This window comes from Pipistrellus kuhlii, unplaced genomic scaffold (genome assembly GCF_014108245.1).
Source record: "Pipistrellus kuhlii isolate mPipKuh1 unplaced genomic scaffold, mPipKuh1.p scaffold_m20_p_6, whole genome shotgun sequence".
Lineage (NCBI taxonomy): Eukaryota > Metazoa > Chordata > Mammalia > Chiroptera > Vespertilionidae > Pipistrellus > Pipistrellus kuhlii.
In genome coordinates, this window is record NW_023425562.1 from 74,125,006 (window position 1) to 74,147,300 (window position 22,295).

General features: G+C 39.2%; 1 protein-coding gene across 10 annotated transcripts in view; it reads right to left on the minus strand.

Annotated features, from left to right (window-relative positions):
* The window catches only part of STAU1 (staufen double-stranded RNA binding protein 1), a 70,302-nt gene that overhangs the window by 41,183 nt on the left and 6,824 nt on the right, over positions 1–22,295 (minus strand). For 2 of the 10 annotated variants that reach the window (XM_045574486.1, XM_045574487.1), the window contains exons 1-2: positions 4,615–4,903; positions 2,882–3,006 (exon numbers count right to left, since the gene is read on the minus strand). The exons of 1 other annotated variant lie outside the window; for it this stretch is intronic. In XM_045574486.1, coding sequence (XP_045430442.1) covers positions 2,882–3,006; positions 4,615–4,819 — 330 coding nt within the window. In that variant the 5' untranslated portion in view covers positions 4,820–4,903. Of the gene's footprint in view, positions 1–2,881; positions 3,007–4,614; positions 4,904–14,464; positions 14,538–22,295 lie in introns of those variants that run through there. 7 more of the 10 variants (XM_036417663.2, XM_036417661.2, XM_036417662.2 and 4 more) reach the window with 7 other exon arrangements.

Genomic DNA, 22,295 nt, shown 5'->3' on the forward strand with positions numbered 1-22,295 from the left:
GAATAAATTTGGGAATGTCAGCCAGGATCTAAAATGCTGCCTTTCACTTTCCTAAAATTCAGATGCTGCCTCCACTTTCTCAAAGAAAATCAGATCCACAGCAAGCAGAGATAAAAAATGTTCCCGAATTCAATTTTAATGAGGCATCCAAAACAGTTAATTTCATTCTCAACAAATAACCTCTTTCTTAAGTATAAAGGTAACTGCACTCCACTCTTAAAATTACGTTATGTTAATGCTATCAGTATTGAATTAATACTGTCAGAGCACTGTGATTCATTAATTTTGGTGTACAACTAAAGAATAACCTAGGAACCATAGTAAAATACACACCCCAAGAGATTTCCAATTAATAACATGAGGGACAACTGAATATGTCTAATTTTAACGAGTTCCAAAGTGATCATGATGCACTCCAAAGTGAGACTCACTAATTTGGAGCTTTATTCTCCTGATTTTATCACTGAATATAACTTTATTTCATTTAAAATAATCTATATGAGAAATGTTGCTGTCAGTATGTCTAGGTCATTTCAGTATGGTGCATAATGGGATGGGGGTGACTTGCCTTCATAGCTGATTTTTCTTTTTCTTTTTCTTTTTAAATATATTTTATTGATTTTTTACAGAGAGGAGAAAGGGATAGAGAGCCAGAAACGTCAATGAGAGAAAAACATCGACCAGCTGCCTCTTGCACGCCCCCTACCGGGAATGTGCCCACAACCAATGTACATGACCTTGACCGGAATCGAACCTGGGACCTTTCAGTCCGCAGACCGACGCTCTACCACTGAGCCAAACCGATTTTTCTTATTAGGTCTTAATTTTAGGATTCCCTCAGTGCACAGCTTCCACTAACGGGGAAAAATGAGACTCCTTCATCCCCTGGACAGATGGGGCTTCCTAGATTTATGCTGCATTTCACAAGGTTAGTTATTTAAGCACCAATAGCATGCACACAAACCCCTGGCTGGCCTGTGAAGTCTGAGCAGAAGCCTGCAATGCTGTGCAAGCCCTGGGTCATGAGCGTGATTCTTTCATAGAAAGGCACTGAAGGGGAAATGCTAAAAAAACAAAATTAAGAGTTAATTTCATTAACAGTTTTGCCTTTCACCAGAACCTTACTCATCCAGTGCTATTGTCACTCTGTTGCCTTCCATGTGGAGGGGTGATAGCGAGTCAGAACCTTAGTTTTTATAAAATTAAGTATACACCAGACCTGTGACTTTTTAAACAGTATAACAGTCAGCCAGGAGGGAATAACTCTTCCTCTTTGACTGAGTTGTAAGTTTTTTTTTAAAATGCAGTTATAGATGAACCACACAACCAAATTACTTAGAGTATCAAAGTTCAAGTAAGAAAGTACATATTTAAAAAATATCAAAATAGTTAAGCCGAAACCGGTGTGGCTCAGGGGATAGAGTGTCGGCCTGCGGACTGAAGGGTCCCAGGTTTGATTCCGGTCAAGGGCATGTACCTTGGCTGCGGGCACATCCCCAGTTGGGGGTGTGCAAGAGGTAGCTGATTGATGATTCTCTCTTATCAATGTTTCTAACTCTCTATCCCTCTCTCTTTCTCTCTGTAAAAAATCAATAAAATATTTTTTAAGTAGTTAATAAAGGGAATCTCAAAGTTCTGCAAAAAAAAAAAATTCAGTAGAAGAAACAGAGCAGTTATAGAAAATGACTAATTGCCTGCTGAAAATAAAGTAACTTCAAAATATGCTTTAGAATAATGTTAAAACTAGCTTCATGTGAGTGGAAAATCTGTTTTTCTTAAATGCATAATTGTTTAATAATAACAGTTACCATTTCTCAAGCATTTACTAAGTGCCAGGCATTGTGCTCCATACTTTATCATATTCTCTCATTTAGTTTTTACAATAGACCTATTTAAATAGTATTATTATTCCCATTTTACAGATGAGGAAACTGAGGTTCAAAAAAAGTAGTACCAGTAACTTGCTCAAGTTCACAAAACTAGTAAGAAGCTAGGATTCAAACCCAATTCTGTCTGACTCCAAAGGCCATTTACCTAACCTATGCTATGGTTCCTAATTATGATAGTGGTTGGTGTTACTTTTAGTCAAATGAAAAGAAAACTTGTTATTATTTAAGGCTCCAGGTTTGCATGTCAACAAAAATGAGACATAAGACAATTCATTAAAACTAGGATCAGAAACAGGAGGATCAATTCCTTATCTCTCATACTATAACTTCTCAAACTATATCTTCTCATACTACACTGGCAACAGATAAAACTAGATATGCAAACATTTAAGTTCCAATATCTGCATTAGCAAGAATATTAAACAAGCTTAAAAAACTGAATTCCTGAACAAATAGTAAACATTTACATTACAGTCATTTTTCATTCTCTAAGGTAAGGGGAACGACAAGGATAACTGACATCAGAGACAATGCAAAAATACTCACTTTGAGACCGATTCCTACCTCTCATCTTTAAACTTTTTACCTAATGGCTAGTAAATGGCAAAACTGATTTTCAGTTCACCCCTCTCCCGCCCAGTCAAGGTACTCTTGTAAACAAGCAGGAAAGAAGCCAGAGGTAGGCCATAACCAGGATGGCCGAGAGCCTGGAAAACTCACAGGAAATCATTTGCAGGTGGTTGAGAATACACTAATTGGAGCTTTAAAAGCAAAATGTCCTAAACAGAAGTATATATTTTATTTGACCCATTCTACAAGGATGAAAAAAGAATCAACTTGCCAAAATCTATATCTTTTCAATCTCTTTAAGACAACCACAGTAGTTTGAAAATACGTATTTTGAATCACAGCACCACTTGCAACAGTATAAAAAAAGAGAGAAAACATTCCTGGTGGGTTATAAATGCACAAGCAGTATGAACAATATTTACCTTACAGTGAGCTGGACCTTGCTCACGCAAAAGCTTATACTCAGGCTGAATCTTGTTGAAACGGGCTAACTCATTCACAAGACACATTGGGGTTTTCTCTTTGGGGTGTGCCATGCTAGAAGGAACTGAAAAATAACGTAAGAGCATTGAAGTCAAGTACATAGACTGCTGCTCTCCTATGGATATGAAAAAGAGGGAAAACAAACTAAAGGTCTGAGGATTTAGAGTGGCAGTAATGCAAAACTGCAAACCACAATGAGGGCATGTGCCTGAAGACAGCTGGGAACTTTTCTGAACCAGTTGAGTCCAGCTCACCTGGGAGAGAGTGTCTTCAAAAGAAAGAGAGTAAGAAGTCAGGGGAATAACTAAACCATGGCAGACAAGCAAGATCTGATATCAGATGAAGCACTGCTATTACAACTAACCAAGAGAGTAACAAGGAGGTCTTTGAGCAGACATATACTGGTTACGGCAACAGCTGTCAGCTATATTCTAGTCGTTATTTCACAACACGCAACATGCCAACACCATTTCTCAAACAATAACTGTCATTTTCCACACACTTAACTTCTCATTCCAGGGTGTCCCCTACTCTGATCTCCAGAGGCTGCCATCCTCAGACCTTAGCTATTTTTAAAAATTATTCTAAGTTAAATAAAATGGCTTCAGTGGGCAGGAGTTTTACAAAGTTAATAGAATGTAAATATAAGACACATTAGAAGAAAAAGCAATACATCACAGAGAACTGAAATAGTTGGTGCCATTGCCTTTTAAGCTGGATTCAAATGGCAAATGTCGGTAAAACTGAATCTCTAGGATTATGAAAAGTCAAGAATGCTATCTGGTGAGCCAAACAACATCCAGAGCCATGCAGCTCAGAGTGGGACAAGCTAACACACTAAGAATAAATTTACAAAGGAAATAAACAATGAAATGCAAAGGAAATTATCAGGTGTAAGGGATAGAAAGGCACTTGTTACAAGGTGACTCTGCATGGAGACAACCATGCTCACATTCGTTTAATTGGTTTTGCCCCTTTAGGCAGAGGGAGAATATTGTTTTTAGTTGTTTTTTATTCAGGTGTTTCAAGTCTTTTCTAATCAATGAGCACATTTTTAGTTTCCTAATAATCAAATGTCAGTGCCTCTAAACTTATTTCCTTTTTATAAATCTCTACTTCTTCGTTCAATCTCTTAATTGATCCTCACTATGATTCCTAAACTACTTCTGGAATCTCAAACTTATTCAAAATAAAAATTAACAAATGCCAATGCACTCTTCTGCTTGCCAGTAAAGCTGAGTGCCCCCTTGCTTGGAATAAATTTTTAGAGACATTCAAAAAGGGGGCTTACAAGAATTCTTTATTAGTTCTGGGAAATAATTTTAAAAGCAGGATTTTCCCATATAACAATGACTCCAAAGTGGAACTTACTGTTCAATTCTCTCTGCCAGCCACCACTTTATAACAGACTTGACATTATAACTGTTTTCAATTCTCTTCCTTTACACTTTGAAATGGTCTGTCAACTAAGGCCTCCATTCAATCCAATGCACAACCAAGTGTTTTATATCTGGGATTAAAAAAAAAGCTTGGGCAGTAATATTTTCTTCTGCTTCTTGAAGGTAAAGATGAAAGCTCCCTAGCTCTGCAATCTACTTAAATAAAAAAATTAAAAAAACAGGCTGAGAACACATTTGAAACAGAAGACACTTGGATTCATATGCTTGCTTACCTGCAGCTGCAATGATGGGTGTAATAGATGCAGAGGGTAAAGCAGAGTTTTGAATAGGTCTACCTGCATTTTCAGAGGGCAGAGAGCTAGTAGTAGAAGGAATACTCATCAAAGGCTGTGAGAGAAGAGACTGGTTCTTGTTCAGTATTTGGCTCCCTGAGAGAGCAGCAGATGGGTTCTGAACTTGCACTTGAACTTGAGACATGGTCACTTTCAACAAAAGTGAACAACTGCAGGTAAACAGCTTTCAGTGCAGGTTAATTCAGTGCTATGAAGTCTAAAGTTCTACCTAAAAGTTGTAAGGGAAAGAAAATAAAAAGGTAAATTATAGAGGAGATATGTAATTGTCAATATTCAGTCAAAACTGGTGTCACCTTCTCAAGCATGAAAATAGCCCAATTTAGCATGTAGCTATGACCATGTATTAGAACTGTTTCTCCTTGGTATACAAGAAGGTTCCTGTTTTTTTTTACTTTCTCAGTGTTTTTAAATTACTTACAATACCCTTATGCTCTGCATGTTCATTTTATGAAGAAAATCAATAGGGTATCATAATATTTATTGGTGACTATTAAAAATTATAAATTGCAGCTAATATTAAAAAATATAAAAATGGAGAGGTTTTTCCATACTGTATAGGATATGGTAAAAGTTTCTGGCCTCAAAATTCTAGGAAGCTGAAAGCACTCTGGGTTGTAACACCATTAATAGGTGAATGTAAATACTGCTTCCATTTAAGGGCAATGTGCTCAGATCGACACCTTTAGAGCTTTCCTTTAAGCTGACTGAAGAAAGAGAAAAATTTCTCTTCTGCTGTTTTTGTTTTTTTGTGTGTGTGTGTTTTTTTTTTAATGATGATAAAAGATCTATTTGTTTTCCTAAGAGTTTTGTTTTGAGATGGTCTCATTTACATACCCCAAAGAAAACTACTGCACTCACATCAATGCTTGATCCTGAGAAATCTGAATAGCAGAGAACTTTCTATTGATTTGTACAACTAAAATAAAAAATAGAGAAGATGAAGAAGAGAGGAACAGATTTCAGACTGGCAATTTTACTGGTGTGACTGGTAAAGCCTCCGATGGAAGCTCCAAAGGCATTCTTTCTAAATACACTGATTTCTTCACAAGTCCAAAATAAGGACAGTTCTATCATTTTCATGATCATCATGCAAAAAGCTGAAAATACTGAAGGCAAATGTACTCAAAAAATAACCAGTAGCAACAAAGAACAGAAAGCAGAAACAAGCAAATGAGTTTTATTGCAGAGTAATTGTTCATCACTTTAATTTTTTCAAAAGTCTCAAAAATGATTTTTAAAGAAAGCTAGACCTTTAGAAAGAGATGAATGACCAGAACAATTAAGTTACTTGAGGATTCCTGACATATTCTCCCTTGCTGAAAGCAAAAAGGACTACAAACCTAAACCAAACCAAATCCAAAAACCTCAACTACAATATGACTTTGGATCACAGAGGCATAAACAGTACCCTATTCAACAAAATTGCCCAATATTGCAGTTGTTTCTTTTGTTGACTTTTGGAATCAGAACCAAATAGCAGTTCCACTGAGGATCATAATGATTTTAGCAGACAAGCTGCCAGTATCAAGAAACAAGTCCAGAACCATTGTTTCATTGTTTTTATTTCCTTCAGCTGCCAAAATATATTTTTCTCAATCTTCCTCCTCCTTCTCTTATTCACCTTCTTCCTCTCCCTCTCCTTCTAGAATCTAAACTGTCTAGAGGACATTTTTCTACAAAAAAAAAAAAAAAAAAAGACACTTATAGTATACTCGCAACACTTTAGGACACCAACTCCAGACCAAAGGTAGCCAAAGGGCCGTAGCTGGTTTGGCTCAGTGGATAGTGTGTCAGCCTGCAGACTGAAGGGTTCTGGGTTCAATTCCAATCAAGGGCACGTGCCCAGTAGGGTGCATGCAGAAGGCACCTGACCAAGTCTCTCTTATCATTGACTAGAACCCCAGTGCATGGATTCGTGTACCAGTGGGGTCCCTCAGCCTGGCCTGTGCCCTCTCACAATACGGGACCCCTGGGGGGATGTAGAAATACACAAAGTGGCAGGTGGCCAGGGAGGAGCCCAAGTCCCACCTGGGCACCACTCCTGCTCATCCTGGCCCCACTGTGACTGCCACACACTGCCTGGAGGTGAGGTGGAAAAGACTCACACCACTGCAGCTGTGCTGGCCAGCGCGAGCCTGGCTTCTGGAGCCCGTAGGTCAGCTAAGCGGCTCTCCAGCTGTGGAAGTGCACTCACCACCAGGGGGCAGCTCCTGCATTGAGCATCTGCCCCCTGGTATTCAGTGCACTTCAGTGCTTAGGGTTTTATATATATATATATATAAATGTTTCTACTTCTCTCTCCCTCTCTCTTCCTCTCTGAAATAAAAAAATATATATATTTTAAAAGTAGCCAAAAGCAAGTGTTTGCTTCAGAGTCTACCCATAACCCAGAAGGAGCAATCCAACTTTGCTCTCAGTAACTCCTGAGAGTCTGAGACTTGAATGAATGACCTAAATTTAGAAAGGGAGGGGCCCAAAGGGATCTATTTTGGCGAATGCTATCTCCATCAGGCCCACTGCCAGCATTTCCATCACAGACAAAAATACACAGATTTTCTAGAAGTTGAGAAAGGAAACAAACAAGCTTTTTAAGTAAGACTGTCCTTAAATGTTAACCTCAAGTTCACCTGAAGTTTTGTCTTTATAACAACTGGTAGAAAACAAGTAGTTCGAAACATAATAATAATAAAAAAAATTACTTTCCTAATAAGGCTGTGTACTTTACAAATTTTTAACTTCCAACACTAAAATCCAACAAACATTATTCATTTGCCAATAAATTTTTAGTCATTTGCTAATTTAACACTTCTATGTGTCTTCAGGCCTGACAAAGAATCTAAAGCAGTGGTTCTGAAGAGGGAGTAAGTGTGTTCCCCAAAGACATGTGACAGTGTCTGGAGACATTATTTGGATGTAACAACTGGGGGACCACGGGATCTAGTGGGTAGAGGGTCAAGGATGTTGTTTCAAGTATACATATACTAATCCACAAAATAAAATCTTACACTATTTAATAAAAAATTATATATTTTCTAATACAGAAAAAGAAAATCCCCTTTTTACCTCAAAGGCTCTAAAAAACAGATGCTAATATTTTACCCAAACAAATGCTCTTTTCCTAAAGAGAAGCTTGGCAGCTATCATAGTTATGAGGAAAAATATATTGTTTATAAATTCAAAGAATAAATAAGGCTTTTGACTACTGCTGTTTATATAGTTCACAGCAGCCTTCAGGGGAATCATGGAATTTTGGATATGCTACATCTGTATAAATTTAGAAAATCTGGTGCTCTGTCCTGAAGATCAAGTCCTTAACCGAAAACTTGTTTTTTCTTTTTAACCTATCTTTAAGGATTGTTTTCCACCATATAGATTAGGGACTCAAGAGAAATACTTTGTTGGAGTTTTCTTATAGACCATTGGTATTTTACACACAGTAAAATTAGATTGAAAAGTTTGAAACACAAAGTCTCTTCAGTTTTTCCCAGGGCAGAAAACACCTTTGACTGTTAAGCCTGTGTTATGCTATTTCCCCTGCCTCCCGGCTACAGCACAGATAAGGGTCTTGGTCTTTTCCTATATGAAGAGTTTTAGACACCAACTCAGGAAAACACGTTTATTTTATTCTCAAATCCAGAATTTACAAAGCATATATCAACACTATACCACAAAGAGGGGTGCTATAACAGAATTATAGGTACGTCTTTTGAAAAGACTCCTAATTCCAAACGTTCCCTCCTTGGCCCCGTCCCCTGCTCAACCCCTCCTGGGTCCTAAATTTGGCTTGGTGATACAAAAATCTTTTCATTAAAAAAAAAAAAAAAAAAAGTTTCACCTTGGCTGGCAGCTTCCATTTTACAAGTGCCAAGTACTTTTTAATGGGTTGTGGGAAGAGGAACAAGAGCACATTAAACATAACAATAGCATTTTTAAAATAATACATGATGTGCTAAAGTGATCAGGCACAAAAACGTATATTCTTCACTAAGCAGTGAACCTACCAAGACTAGGTCATACTGAGTACAATGTGAATGATTTAATATACAAGGCAGACCCTTCTAGAAACAGTTTACAGAACTATATACAATAATGGTTAGTCTTATTCACTCTCAATTAACGTTGTTAAATCATTGTGGTATGACATAACTGCTTTAACAAATATAGAAAAACATCGTTTTTAATATCTAATTTTTAACTGGATTACCTTATAATTTATAAAGAAGTATCTGTACTTCTGTGTAATCAACATATCATTGGCCATTATAAGTAATGTCTCCAAACAAGATGTTTAAAAAGAAAAAAAGAAAGAAGTCATCCTAATTCTAGACAAGATTTTAAGATAGCCACAAACATTTCACTAAATATCTAACCATTGAACTTCTTGAGTAGTATGGAAACACAATTCCTTGCCGTAATAAGGCACTTGCATTATCAATAGCAACTTTAGGATATATTTATTCAATATTCAACAGAAATTTATTAAGCATCTACTACATGTGAACCCATATATATCAGACTGTACATTTTCCAGTGATAGAATCAATTTGTTAAAGTTTCCTCAAAGACCCTAACAAGGCCTTGCCATACCAGCAGACAGCAGCTGTGTGTCGCTGAAGGATGCCCAGGACCAAACCAGAAACGGACAGACCTGCATCACCACCATTTGTCCACCAACCAGATCTGAAATATCATGGCTGACATGTACACATAAGGAACTGTTTGACATTGAAATTGGGACTCAAAAAACTGTTGGCCCAGAAAGGAACTCACTACAAACTGATTCATTTGCCTCTCAGCATAACCAAAATGACTTGTCTCAGTTTCGGTTCTTATAAGGGTATTTCTTGGGTCACATGATTTCACACATCTAGAGGAAATAACGAACAACATAAACTGACGAACAAAAACAGACCCAGAGAAAGAGAAGCAGTGATCAGACACTCAAACCTTAGAGGGGAAGTAGGGGAGAGAGGGGGTAAGGGGAAGAGATCAACCAAAGGACTTGTGTGCATGCATATAAACCTAACCAGTGGTCATGGACAACATGGGGGTAGGGGCATATGTGGGGAGGGGTTTGGGATGAGAATGGGGGGATGAGGACAATTATGTGATACCATAATCAATAAATGAATAAAAAAATATAAATTTTTTAAAAATAAATAAATAATAAAGTTTTCCTCAACAATACAGAAGAGATCTTTTTTAAAAAAAATATATTTTATTGATTTTTTACAGAGAGGAGGAGAGAGGGATAGCGAGCTAGAAACGTCGATGAGAGAGAAACATCGACCAGCTGCTCCTTGCACACCCCGCACTGGGGATGTGCCCGCAACTAATGTACATGCCCTTGACCGGAATCGAACCCGGGACCCTTCAGTCCGCAGACCGACGCTCTACCACTGAGCCAAACCGGTTTCGGCAAAAGAGATCTTTTTAAAAAAAATATGTTTTTATTGATTTCAGAGAGGAAGGGAGAGGGAGAAAAAGATAGAAACATCAATAATGAGAGAGAGCCGAAACCGGTTTGGCTTAGTGGATAGAGCGTCGGCCTGCGGACTGAAGGGTCCCGGGTTCAATTCAGGTCAAGGGCATGTACCTTGGTTGCGGGCACTTCCCCGGTGGGGGGTGTGCAGGAGGCAGCTGATCGATGTCTCTCTCTCATTGATGTTTGACTCTCTATCCCTCTCTCTTCCTCTCTGTAAAATATCAATGAAATATATTAATTAAAAAATAATAATAATAAGAGAATCATTTGAGAAGAGATCTTTAAGTAACCAACTGTAAATCTATTCACCTGTTCTCTTTAACTTAACATGGAAAAGTTAAGGTAGAAACCACTTTTCCTAAAATAATCTTGAAATATGTCTAAAATATCTTTATTTCCAAGATACTTTTCTGATACATCTTTCTAGCTGTAATGTGCTTGTATGTTTTCTGCAAGTAAATTTACTCCCAACTTTACCCCCCAACAGCACCTGCCATTCCCTGTCCCTGGAAAAGAACAATTCATTGACTCCAATAATTAATCGAATATCTATAGACAAGGCACCCACAAGTATAGAAACGTGACAATCACTATCATCATAAAAAATCATTTCCAAAATCAAGCAAATAATGTCCAATAGCAAGCCCTTATGTCAAATTACAATACTAAAAGGTTCTTTAAAAGAAATATGACCAGCCAAAACCGGTTTGGCACAGTGGATAGAGCATAGGCCTGCGGACTGAAAGGTCCCAGGTTCGATTCCAGTCAAGGGCACTTACCTGAGTTGTGGGCACATCCCCAGTAGGAGGTATGCAAGAGGCAACTGATCGATGATTCTCTCTCATCGATGTTTCTAACTCTATCCCTCTCCTTTCCTCTCTGTAAAAAATCAATAAAATATATATATTAAAAATAAATAAATAAAAATAAAATGTCAAAAATTCTTCTCAGCCTTTTAAAAAAATAAAAATAAAAATAAAAAAAGAAATAAAAGGAATATGACCAAACTACTTGAGAGAGGAAAATAAAATAAAGACCATTATGTACTTTGTACTCAAGCGAAAGACACAGGAAAAGTAATCCTGATGAGACACAATCACCTACACGACAATAAAATCAGCCAAAAATAATGCCTGGAAATAATCCAGGCTGTTCAAAACCTTTGCATTCAATACAAGTGACTGAATGTGGTCCCTGTCTTACAGTTGGCCCAATGTCAACTGGGCAAGGGAGGATTTTCTTTCCACACAAATGTAACCATTGGGTGGTCCATTTAAAGAAACTCTTCCTAAGAGAGAATTCATTATTAAATGTTCATCCTAGAAAAACCATCACACCATGCTGTGTATTAAAGAAAAAAAATTACCTCTGCAACCTAATAAGCTGCAAATCTTAGTCTCTTTTTTAGCTCTAAAACCTTATCAAGCTCCCCTCTCTTCCCTAGATAAATTCTTAAACTACATTCAAACACATTATTGTTATAAACTGGAAGTCTTTTTAAAATCCAAACTTATAAAAACATAGAAAATTGTTTTAAACCAACCAAAATAAATATCTATAATATTCTAGAGATTTTTTTTTTTAATATTTTATTGGTTTTTTTTTTACAGAGAGGAAGAGAGAGGGATAGAGAGTTAGAAATATCGATGATAGAGAAACATTGATCAGCTGCCTCTTGCACACCCCCTACTGGGGATGTGCCCACAACCAAGGTACATGCACTTGACTGGAATCGAACCTGGGACCTTTCAGTCCGCAGGCCGATTCTCTATCCACTGAACCAAACCGGTTTTGGCTTTAAATATATTTTATTGATTTTTTTACAGAGAGGAAGGGAGACAGACAGTTAGAAACATCGATGAGAGAGAAATATCAATCAGCTGCCTCCTGCACCCACCCACCCCCACTAAGGATGTGCCCACAACCAAGGTACATTCCCTTGACAAGAATCGAACCTGGGACCCTTCAGTCCACAGCCTGACACTTTATCCATTGAGCCAAACCGGTTTTGGCTATGCTAGAGATTTTTAAGAAGTACCTTTTGACATATCCTCCTATATAATAGAGAGGTAATATGCAATTGACCATATCATGCTTTTGCACAAGATGGCCACGCCCCTGTGGTCATAAGATGGCCATGCCCATGTTGTCACAAGATGGCTGCCAGGGGAGGGAAGTTAGGGGTGACCAGGCCAGTAGGGAAGGGCAGTTGGGGGCGACCAGGCCGGCAGGGGAGGCAGTTGGGGGCGATCGGGCAGGCAAGAGAGCAGTTAGGTGTCGATCAGGTTGGCAGGGGAATGGTTAGGGGGTGATCAGGCTGGCAGGCAGAAGTGGTTAATCAGGCATGCAGAAGCAGTTAGGACAGTGGTCGGCAAACTCGTTAGTCAACAGAGCCAAATATCAACAGTACAATGTTTGAAATTTCCTTTCAGAGCTAAATTTTTTAAACTTAACTTCTTCTACAGCCACTTCTTCAAAATAGACTCGCCCAAGCCATGGTATTTTGTGGAAGAGCCACACTCAAAGGGCCAAAGAGGCACAAGTGGCTCATGAGCCGCTATTTGCCAACTACAGGGTTAGGGGCAATCAGGCAGGCAGGCAAGTGATTGGGAGCCAGCAGTCCCGGATTGTGAGAGGGATGTGTGGCTGCCAGTTTAAGCCCTATTCCTGTGGGGTCCCAGATTGGAGAGGGTGCAGGCTGGGCTGAGGGACACACACACACCCAGTAAATGAATTTCATGCACTGGGCCTCTAGTTCTCAAATAAGGGGCTTGGTTCAACAAAATAGTTAACTAGCTTTTCCTTTTAGAAAAGAAAAATTGTAGTCTATAACCATGTGCCATCTACCCAGAAACAAACATGACTGCATTTACCATCATCTTCATGCAAAACAGATCAGTGCCAAGACCCAGTTTTTAAGAAACCAGCCTTCAGTTTTAAATTAAATCAGACTAAGTTGTGGCTTTCAGGTTTACTCCCAATTCAGATAGCAATTAAGCATCCAACTTTTGGCAAGCCACTGCCCAGGGCCTCAGTTTCCCAGATCACTTTGTAACTGAATATTTGACAAAGCCTCAGTCCTAGCAATCCGAGAGCTAAAACCTTGAAGGAGGTGTAATAAGTTATTCAGTTCTTTTTTTTTTTTTGGGGGGGGGAAGGTGGGGGGATGAGGGGGAAAGGCATTATACAAAGTCAGTGTGATAAGTGTAAATCCATTCACTGAATTTTGTATAATTTCTCTAATTTCCTGATGCTTCAATTTCCTCATTCCAAAGAATGTTGGATTAATTTGTCCACTACTGCCACCTCAGAGATATATGATGATGTGCTTTCAATTCTTAGTAAGTGCTAAAAAACACAAAGCAGTGTATTTTGCACATAAAAGACTGTAAATTCCTAGGAGCACTCTTATAAAACGTTTTTGGTCTAAATCAGTGTTTCCCAAACTTTTATTTTTTTTATTTTTTTTATTTTTTACAGAGAGGAAGGGAGAGAGATGGAGAGCTAGAAACGTCGATGAGAGAGAAACATCGACCAGCTGTCTCTTGCACACCCTCTACTGGGGATGTGCCCACAACCAAAGTACATGCCCTTGACCGGAATCGAACCTGGGATCTTTCAGTCCGCAGACCGACGCTGTACCGCTGAGCCAAACTGGTTTTGGCTCCCAAACTTTTGACATGTGTACCCCTTCTATAATTTTCGTAACGCTGAGTACCCCTTGTACTTATGAGAACATAGAATTAGGCGCAGCTAAGCATGGTGCAATGCATATCCCCACCAAACTCTTCCCGTACCCCTGGGGATGCGTACCACACTTTGGGAAACACAGGAATGATCACAGCCAGTGGTAAACAGAATTTGAATCCTAACCCTAACTCATGATAGAAAACAAAGCTGAATTAGTTCCACAGGTTTGAAAAACAAGTATAACATAATCAATCTGAGAAATCAAAGACAAACTACAAAAGTTTCTATAAACAAGACACTTATTTGACGAATAACGTTAATGTCTTCAGTATTCAGTTTTTACATCTCCACATTTAAAGTATAAGGCAATGTCAGCTAGCAGGTTTTACATCTTGCCAATTTCCCCTGCATTTAATTACTTTCTAATAAAATCTCAAGAGTAAAAAGAAATTCAAACTATATACATAAAATCTCTCTACTTCCCTAATATTATAGCCAGAAGTAAATGTCAATCTCCACATTAGTCAATGAAAAATTTAAAAAATATTATGAATTATATACAGGCTTGAAATTATAGAGCCAAATTATGTATACCTTAAAAAGAGAGGTGTTCCAGGAACAATGTTGTTGTGGTTTATGTCTGAGAGATTATGTGGTTAGAAAATCCCTGAAAAATAAGAAATAATAATTTACAGAGGGTATATTTTCCTGAAAATGAATATATATATATATATATATATATATATATATATATATATATATATTGTTAAAGTTTTGGGGAAATCTAAAATTTCCAAGTAGGGAAGTTTCCAAAAACATGATGTCCTGGATTGGCTCACTCTAGAGTCTTCAAAAGGCATGACTCCAACAACATGAACATAGGAGTCAGTAGAAATTTCCTTTTCGGTCTCAATTACTTCCTGATAAGAGAGCTGTGAATGCCTAAGATTTACTTTCCAAAGAAGGAACTGGACATCATATATTGCCTGATCATACAAGCCTGATTTTTAAACTGCTTAACTACTAGTATTTTACCCTGTTTCCCCGAAAATAAGACAGTGTCTCATATTAATTTTTGCTCCCAAAGATGCTGTAGGTCTTATTTTCAGGGGATGTCTTATTTTTCCATGAAGAAGAATACGGTACACATTTATTGTTAAATGAAAATAAAGGAAATTTATTACCTGTATATGGTACGGCAGTACGGTAGTTATCAACACAAACCAGACAAACTGTGAATCCTACAGTTTCAAGAATTTACTCATTTAGCCGAAACCAGTTTGGCTCAGTGGTAGAGCGTCGGTCTGCGGACTGAAAGGTCCCAGGTTCGATTCTGATCAGGGGCATGCACCTTGGTTGCGGGCACATCTCCAGTAGGGGTTGTGAAAGAGGCAGCTGGTCAATGTTTCTCTCTCATCGACGTTTCTAACTATCTCTCTCCCTTCCTCTCTGTAAAAAATCAATAAAATATATTTTTTAAAAAAAAGAATTTACTCATTTATTCAATGACAATCATGTCATCATCTTCTGGAACATCATCATAACAATCCAATTCCTGAATTTCCTGGTGAATTTCTTGTGACTCCATTTCTTTCAGAATCAGTGGACCAAATCTCTCAAGTTTAGCCTAGGGGGGGGCCTTATTTTTGGGGATGCCTTATATTTCACTCAGAAGGAAACCTGTAAGTAGGTCTTATTTTCGGAGGATGTCTTATTTTCGGGGAAACACAGTATTTATAAACTAGAGGCCCGCTGTACAAAATTCATGCACAGGGGTATCTGTCCCTCAGCCCAGCCTGCACCTTCTCCAATCTGGGACCCCTCGAGGGATGTCCTACTGCCCATTTAGGCCCAATCCTGGTAGGATACCAGGACCTAAACGGGCAGTCAGACATCCCTCTCACAATCTAGGACTGCTGGCTCCCAACTGCTCACCTGCCTGCCTTCCTGATTGCCCCTAACTGCCCTCCCTTGCAGGTCTGCTCACCCTTAACTGCCCTCCCCTGCAGGCCTGCTCACCCCTAACTGCCCTCCCCTGCAGGCTTGGTTCCTTTCCCCCCCCACAACTGCTCTCCCTTGCAGACCTGGTCCCTTCCAACTGACCTCCCCTGCTAGCCTGATCACTCACAACTGCCCTCCTCTGCTGGCCATCTTGTGTCAACATGGGGACATCCATCTTTGACCACACAGGGGCAGTCATCTTGTGTGTTGGAGTGATGATCAATTTGCATATTACTCTTTTATTAGGTAGGATAAAGGCCTGGTGCACAGGTGGGGGCCAGCTGGTTTGCCCTGAAAGGTGTCCTAGATCAGGGTGTCCTTGGGGAATGGGGTGGCCTGGGCGAGGGGTGTGTAGTGGTTTGCAGGCCAGCCATGCCCCCCAGTGACCCAAGTGGAGGCCCTGGTATCTGGGGTTTATTTATCTTCTATAATTGAAACTTTATAGCCTTGAGCAGAGGCCTGGGCTGGCCAGGATGTGCAGGAAGCTTGGCTTCCTCCATTGCCAGTGAAACCCAACCCCCCAGCTTGCTCCATGGCTGAAGCCATCTTGCTTTGGTTAATTTGCATACTCGCTCCTGATTGGTTGGTGGGCATGGCTTGTGAGTGTAGCAGAGGCATGGTCTATTTGCATATTGCTCTTTTATTAGCTAGTATGCCCTTACCATGTGCTTAGTGTGCAAACACAATTTAGATAGGAAATTTTACAAATTGTTAAATTGCAAAATACGATAAAGCACATTATCTCTAGTAAATCCAAATCAAAATCCTTCTTTAGGATTTTAAGTGACATAAGAGTTTAATTCTCAAACTCTCAGGTCTGCTTTATCTAGAGTTGTCCCACCTTTTAACACGTTAAGCACCCAGTCACCCATGACTAACACTATACTTTCTGTCCTGAAAGACAAAACAGGCTGGGTGCTTAATGTGTTAAATTACAGGAGTCAGTAGCAAATAGAATTTCTCATGTTGAGATGCTTTTTTGCACTTTCAGAACATAATTTTGCTCATTTCAATTTCTCACTACTACTATGACTTAATAAATAATAAAAAATAGCTGTTTACTGTCCAAATGATTTTAGAAATAAAACCTAGTGCTCTTGCCGAAACCAGTTTGGCTCAGTGGATAGAACATCAACCTACGTACTGAAAGGTCCCAGGTTCGATTCCAGTCAAGGGCATGTACCTTGGTTGCGGGCAGATCCCCAGTAGGGGTTGTGCAAGAGGCAGCTGATCAATATTTTCTCTCTCATCGATGTTTCTAACTCTCTATCCCTCTCTCTTCCTTTCTGAAAAAAAATCAATAAAATATATTTTTTAAAAAACACAAAAATCCTAGTGCTCTTGATTAGCTCTACAATATTTTAACAACTCAAGCTCTTCTTTTTGTAATATACTATAACTAGTGACCCAGTACATGAAATTCATGCACATTAAAAGGGGATTAATTAGACCCAACCAGTTTGGCTCAATGGATAGAGCATCAGCCTGCAAACTCAAGGGTCCCAGGTTCGATTTCGATCAAGGGCATGTACTTTGCTTGAAGGCACATCCCCTGTAGGAGGTGTGCAGGATGCAGCTGATCAATGTTTCTCTCTCATTAATGTTTCTAACTCTCTATCCTTCTCCCTTCCTCTCTGTAAAAAATCAATAAATATATTTTTAAAGGGGATTAATTAGAATAAATAATTTAATATTGCTATTTGCCCTTTCTCTACAATAGAATTGTCAAAGATGAAAGAAAATTGGTAAAATGTATATGAAAACCTTCCTCCTATCAGAGGCTGAGGCACACTACGGGACCCAAAGTCAAATCCCTCCCACCACATGCACCTCAAAATCACGTGAGACCCAGACCCGACCACCCCACCCCATTGAGCTAGATCCAGACCCAGCCAGTCCCACCCTTGTCAAACCCTGCCGGGCAGGGGGCATAGCCTCAGGTCCCCTGGCCTGGCGCCAGGACAGGGAGCGTGGCCTGAGGTCCCCCAGCCCAGACCGGGGCAGAGGGCATGCTTTGAAGTCTCCATCAAGCCCTGCCAGGTGGGGGACACAGCCTGAGATCCCCTGTCAAGCCCCTCTGGATGGGGGGCATGGCCTGAGGTGCCCTGTCAAGCCCCACTGGGTGGGGGTGTGGTCTGAGGTCCCCTGGCCTGGTGCTGGGGGAGGGAGGGCGTGGCCTGAAGTCCCCTGTCAAGCCCCACCTAGTGGGGGAGCATGGCCTGAGGTCCCCTAGCCTGGCACTGGGGTGGAGGGAGCAGCCTGAGGTCACCTAGCCCAGCACCAGAATGGGAAGCGCACCTTGAGGTACCCTGCCAAGCCCTGCCAGCAGGAGGCGTGGCCTGAGGTCCCCTAGCCTGATGCCAGGGCGGGGGGCGCAGCCTGATGCCCCCTGTCAAGCCCTGCCAGGTTGGAGGCTTGGCCTGAGGTCCTCTATCAAGCCCCACAGGGCGGGGAGGGGGTAGCCTCAGGTCCCTGGTGATTGCTCTTTAAGGCTCCTTATGGGAACTTGGCCTCAGTTGTGAGTGCAGCCAGCTTTGTGATGAAGTGATGGTCAATTAGCATATTCCCTCTTTATTACATAGGATAACAACTTTCCAATCTAGAACCATTTGTTCCATAATCTCACCCAATCAAGAACTAACATGAATGAAAAGTGGAAAAGGCTCAAATAGATGTCTAAGACTCACCTAATTGAGTCCATGCCTTTTACCAACAGGGCTCTCCTCCATTTAAACCCATCTATTCTGAACAATTATGGTAGATTTGGTTATCTAAGTTTCTAGCCCAAAACAGAAGTTAAATAATTAAGATTGGGGGGAAATCAGACATAATGAAAATAGTAAGAAACAACAGCCAACAACTCAAAGCAAAGTAAAAAGGAGGAAAGAAATGTAGCAGTCTGCAACCATTTGAATTTCACGCATCATTACACAACACAAGTGATGGCTGAGATTCAGATACACATTCATACTTCTGTAAGTAAACATTTCTTAAAATCCTCCAACCATTTTCAAATGATAATCCAAAACCATCATGTTTATTACCAATATATGCCAAACAGCACTTACTCCAAACAGCAGCAGAGAACAAAGACTGTTGGTTAAACTCAATTCCCTTTTGTCCACTCAAAAAAACATACCAGAATCCAAGCACATGAATTAAATTCATTGCTTTAGCCCTAGACAGTTTGGCTCAGTGGATAGTGTTGACCTATGGACTGAAGAGTCCCAGGTTCGATTCTGGTCAAGTGCACATGCCTGAGTTGTGGGCTCCACCCCAGTAGGGGACGTGCAGGAGGCAGCCAATCAATGATTCTCTCTTATCATTGATGTTTCTATGTTTCCCTCTCCCTTCCTCTCTGAAATCAATAAAAACATATTTCATTTTAAAAATTTCATTGCTTTATTCATTCAATAAATATTGAATACCTGCTATTTGTAGGCACTATTCTAGACACTGAAGAGAGAGGAGACAAATAAGATATAGTCTCTGTCTTCGTGGACTTCACATTTGTATAGAAATAACCTTGAACCCAACACAAATTTAAATAAATAATTCACAGTGGCATTTTAATTAGCAGTGATAAACCATTTATAATACACATCACATCATAACTAAAGACACAAGAGAACATAAAAAATCTCTTGGCTACAGCCGAGACCGGTTTGGCTCAGTGAATAGAGCGTCAGCCTGCGGACTGAAAGGTCCCGGGTTCGATTCCGGTCAAGGGCATGTACCTTGGTTGCGGGCACATCCCCAGTGGGGGTGATACAAAGGCAGCTGATCGATGATTCTCTCTCATCAATGTTTCTAACTCTCTATCCCTCTCTCTTCCTCTCTGTAAAAAATCAATTAAAAAAAAAAAAAAAAAAATATATATATATATATATATATATATATATATATATATATATATATATATAATATCGGCTTTCCTTTAAAAAAAAAAAATCTCTTGGCTACAAAATGCTGATTTAGGATAAGGTCAAACCAGCTAGCACATGGTTGCCTGGGTATGGTGGGTAAAGCTCTTGATTGGGGGTCTGAGGTTTTGAGTCTCAAACTCTAGTGCTCAGATGAATAATCCTGACCAAGTTACTCTTGTAGGCCTTAACCTTTTAATGTATTAAATGATATTACCTCCACCAATTTCATGATTTATAAAACAATAATCAGATGAATCTTGAGTGAATGACTCATAATGTAAATAAAATGCTTATAAAGTGACATGTCATACCAAAGTTAGCTGTTAAACTACCACTTTTTTAGGATATATAGTATACAATACATAAAATGATATTAATAAATCACATTCAAAGAAAAGAAAGAAAATGTAGCAAACTTAAAAAGAACCTCATCCTTTCAAAAAGTGTTTTGTTTTGTTTTTATGTTTGGTGCTTATATTGATAAATTCTCAGTTAAAAGAGAAATTATTAGCTAATCTAAATGTTCCAAACTAGAAAGGTTCACTCTTTCACAAACCAGAAGGAAACTTATTGACTTAACTATATTTGACCGTCATCTAGGTAAAGGGTCATGAAGCTTTAATGAGGTTGGTTAAATTGTGCAACAAAGAACATAAGCATCTAAGCATAATCAGACTTATTTTTATCAGGTTGCAATCTGCAAAGGTAGAAAATTCATGCATCAATTAATTTTAATCTATCTAAAGCATGAAAAAGCAAAAACGTGCCCTGACCGGTTTGGCTCAGTGAATAGAGCATCAGCCTGCGGACTAAAGGGTCCTAGGTTCGAATCCAGTCAAGGGCACTTACCGTGGTTACAGGTTCTCAGGCCCTGGTCAGGATGCATGCAGGAGGCAACCAATGGATGTATCTCTCTCACATCAATGTTTCTCTCTGTCTCTCCCTCTGCCTTCCACTCTTTCTAAAAATCAATGAAAAAATATCCTTGGGTGAGGATTAATAAAAAATAAAAAAGCAAAAACGTGAGAATCAGACAAAATCTAATTAGATCATAAAGCTATGCCTGAGGGGAACCATTACAGTAACAATTTAAGAAGTATTAACTGCTCAATTCATCCCCAGAAAAAAACATATTCCAACACCTTTTCATGATTAATGAGACACACACATGTCATTTTAGACTACACAGTTGCTTGAGAAAAGGTTAAACACAGAATGGAAACTCATACACCATCTCTCACTAAAACCCCAATCCAAAAGCAGATTTAATTTCATTGATCTAGCCTTTTAAGGCTAACCATAAGAGATGACTACTACCTGGGTGGACAACCAAAGAGGCTTCTTATTCAGAAGATCACTGATTCAAAGAAATTGTTCAAGATGCAGTCTACACAAAACAGAACATTACAGTAAGTATTTCCTAATACTATTAGCCAAGAAATGGATATCAGAAATGGCTGGGAAGCAAAAAGAGCAATCACCACTTAACCCTATAAAGTTAACTAGAAGCTTATTTAACTCACTTCCAATTAAGCAGAATACTATAATTCTAAAGAAACTAATTTTCTGCCCTAGCTGGTTTGGTTCAGTGGATAAAGTAGACTGAAGGGTCCCAGGCTCAGTTCCAGTCAAGGGCACATGCCCAAGTTTCGGGCTCAATCCCCAATGTTTCTATCTCTCACCTTTTCCCTTCCTCTCTGAAATCAATGAAAATATATTTTTTTTAAAGTTAATTTTCTTAGCAACAACCTGGTGTATACAGTTAATAAATCATTTTTTAACAAACTTCATGAAGGATTATAGCAATAGAGTAAAGCCTCCTTCAACACAAAAAGTTACCGAAACATCCTCCTCCCCATTTACTACATAGTACTTCCCCAACTTTTGAATCAGCTTAAAATTTCAGTTTAATTTGACTGCAGCAATCTATCTCAACAAACAAAACTAAACTGTAGCCCTGGCCAGTGCTGCACAACGTTTAGAGCATCAGCCTGCACACTAAAGGCTCTCAGGTTTGGCCGAAACCAGTTTGGCTCAGTGGCCTGGGGACTGAAGGGTTCACATCCCCAGGAGGCAGCTGATTGGTGGTTCTCTCTCATCCATGTTTCTGACTCTCTATCCCTCTCTGTAAAAAATCAATAAAATTAAAAAAAAAAAAGTGTCTCAGGTTTGATTCCCTGAATTCCACTCAAGGGCACATACCTCAGTTGCTGGTTCCCTACTGTTATAATAATATAACCCCTCTAATGCATGAAATAATTATTGTGTGAAATGTTTGCTGTATGGAAACCCCCAATACTCTAACTTCCAAAATTAATGAACACTCCAGTATCTTGATGTAAAAGCTCTGCGCCATTAAAGTGCAAACACCCTACTCCTAACATAAAACACACTGTCTAGCCCACACTAATAAAAACACAACTTATTTACCACAATCTATATAACACCAAGATCATCTTCAATTATAGTCTCCTGCCCAATAGGAAAACAACTCCACA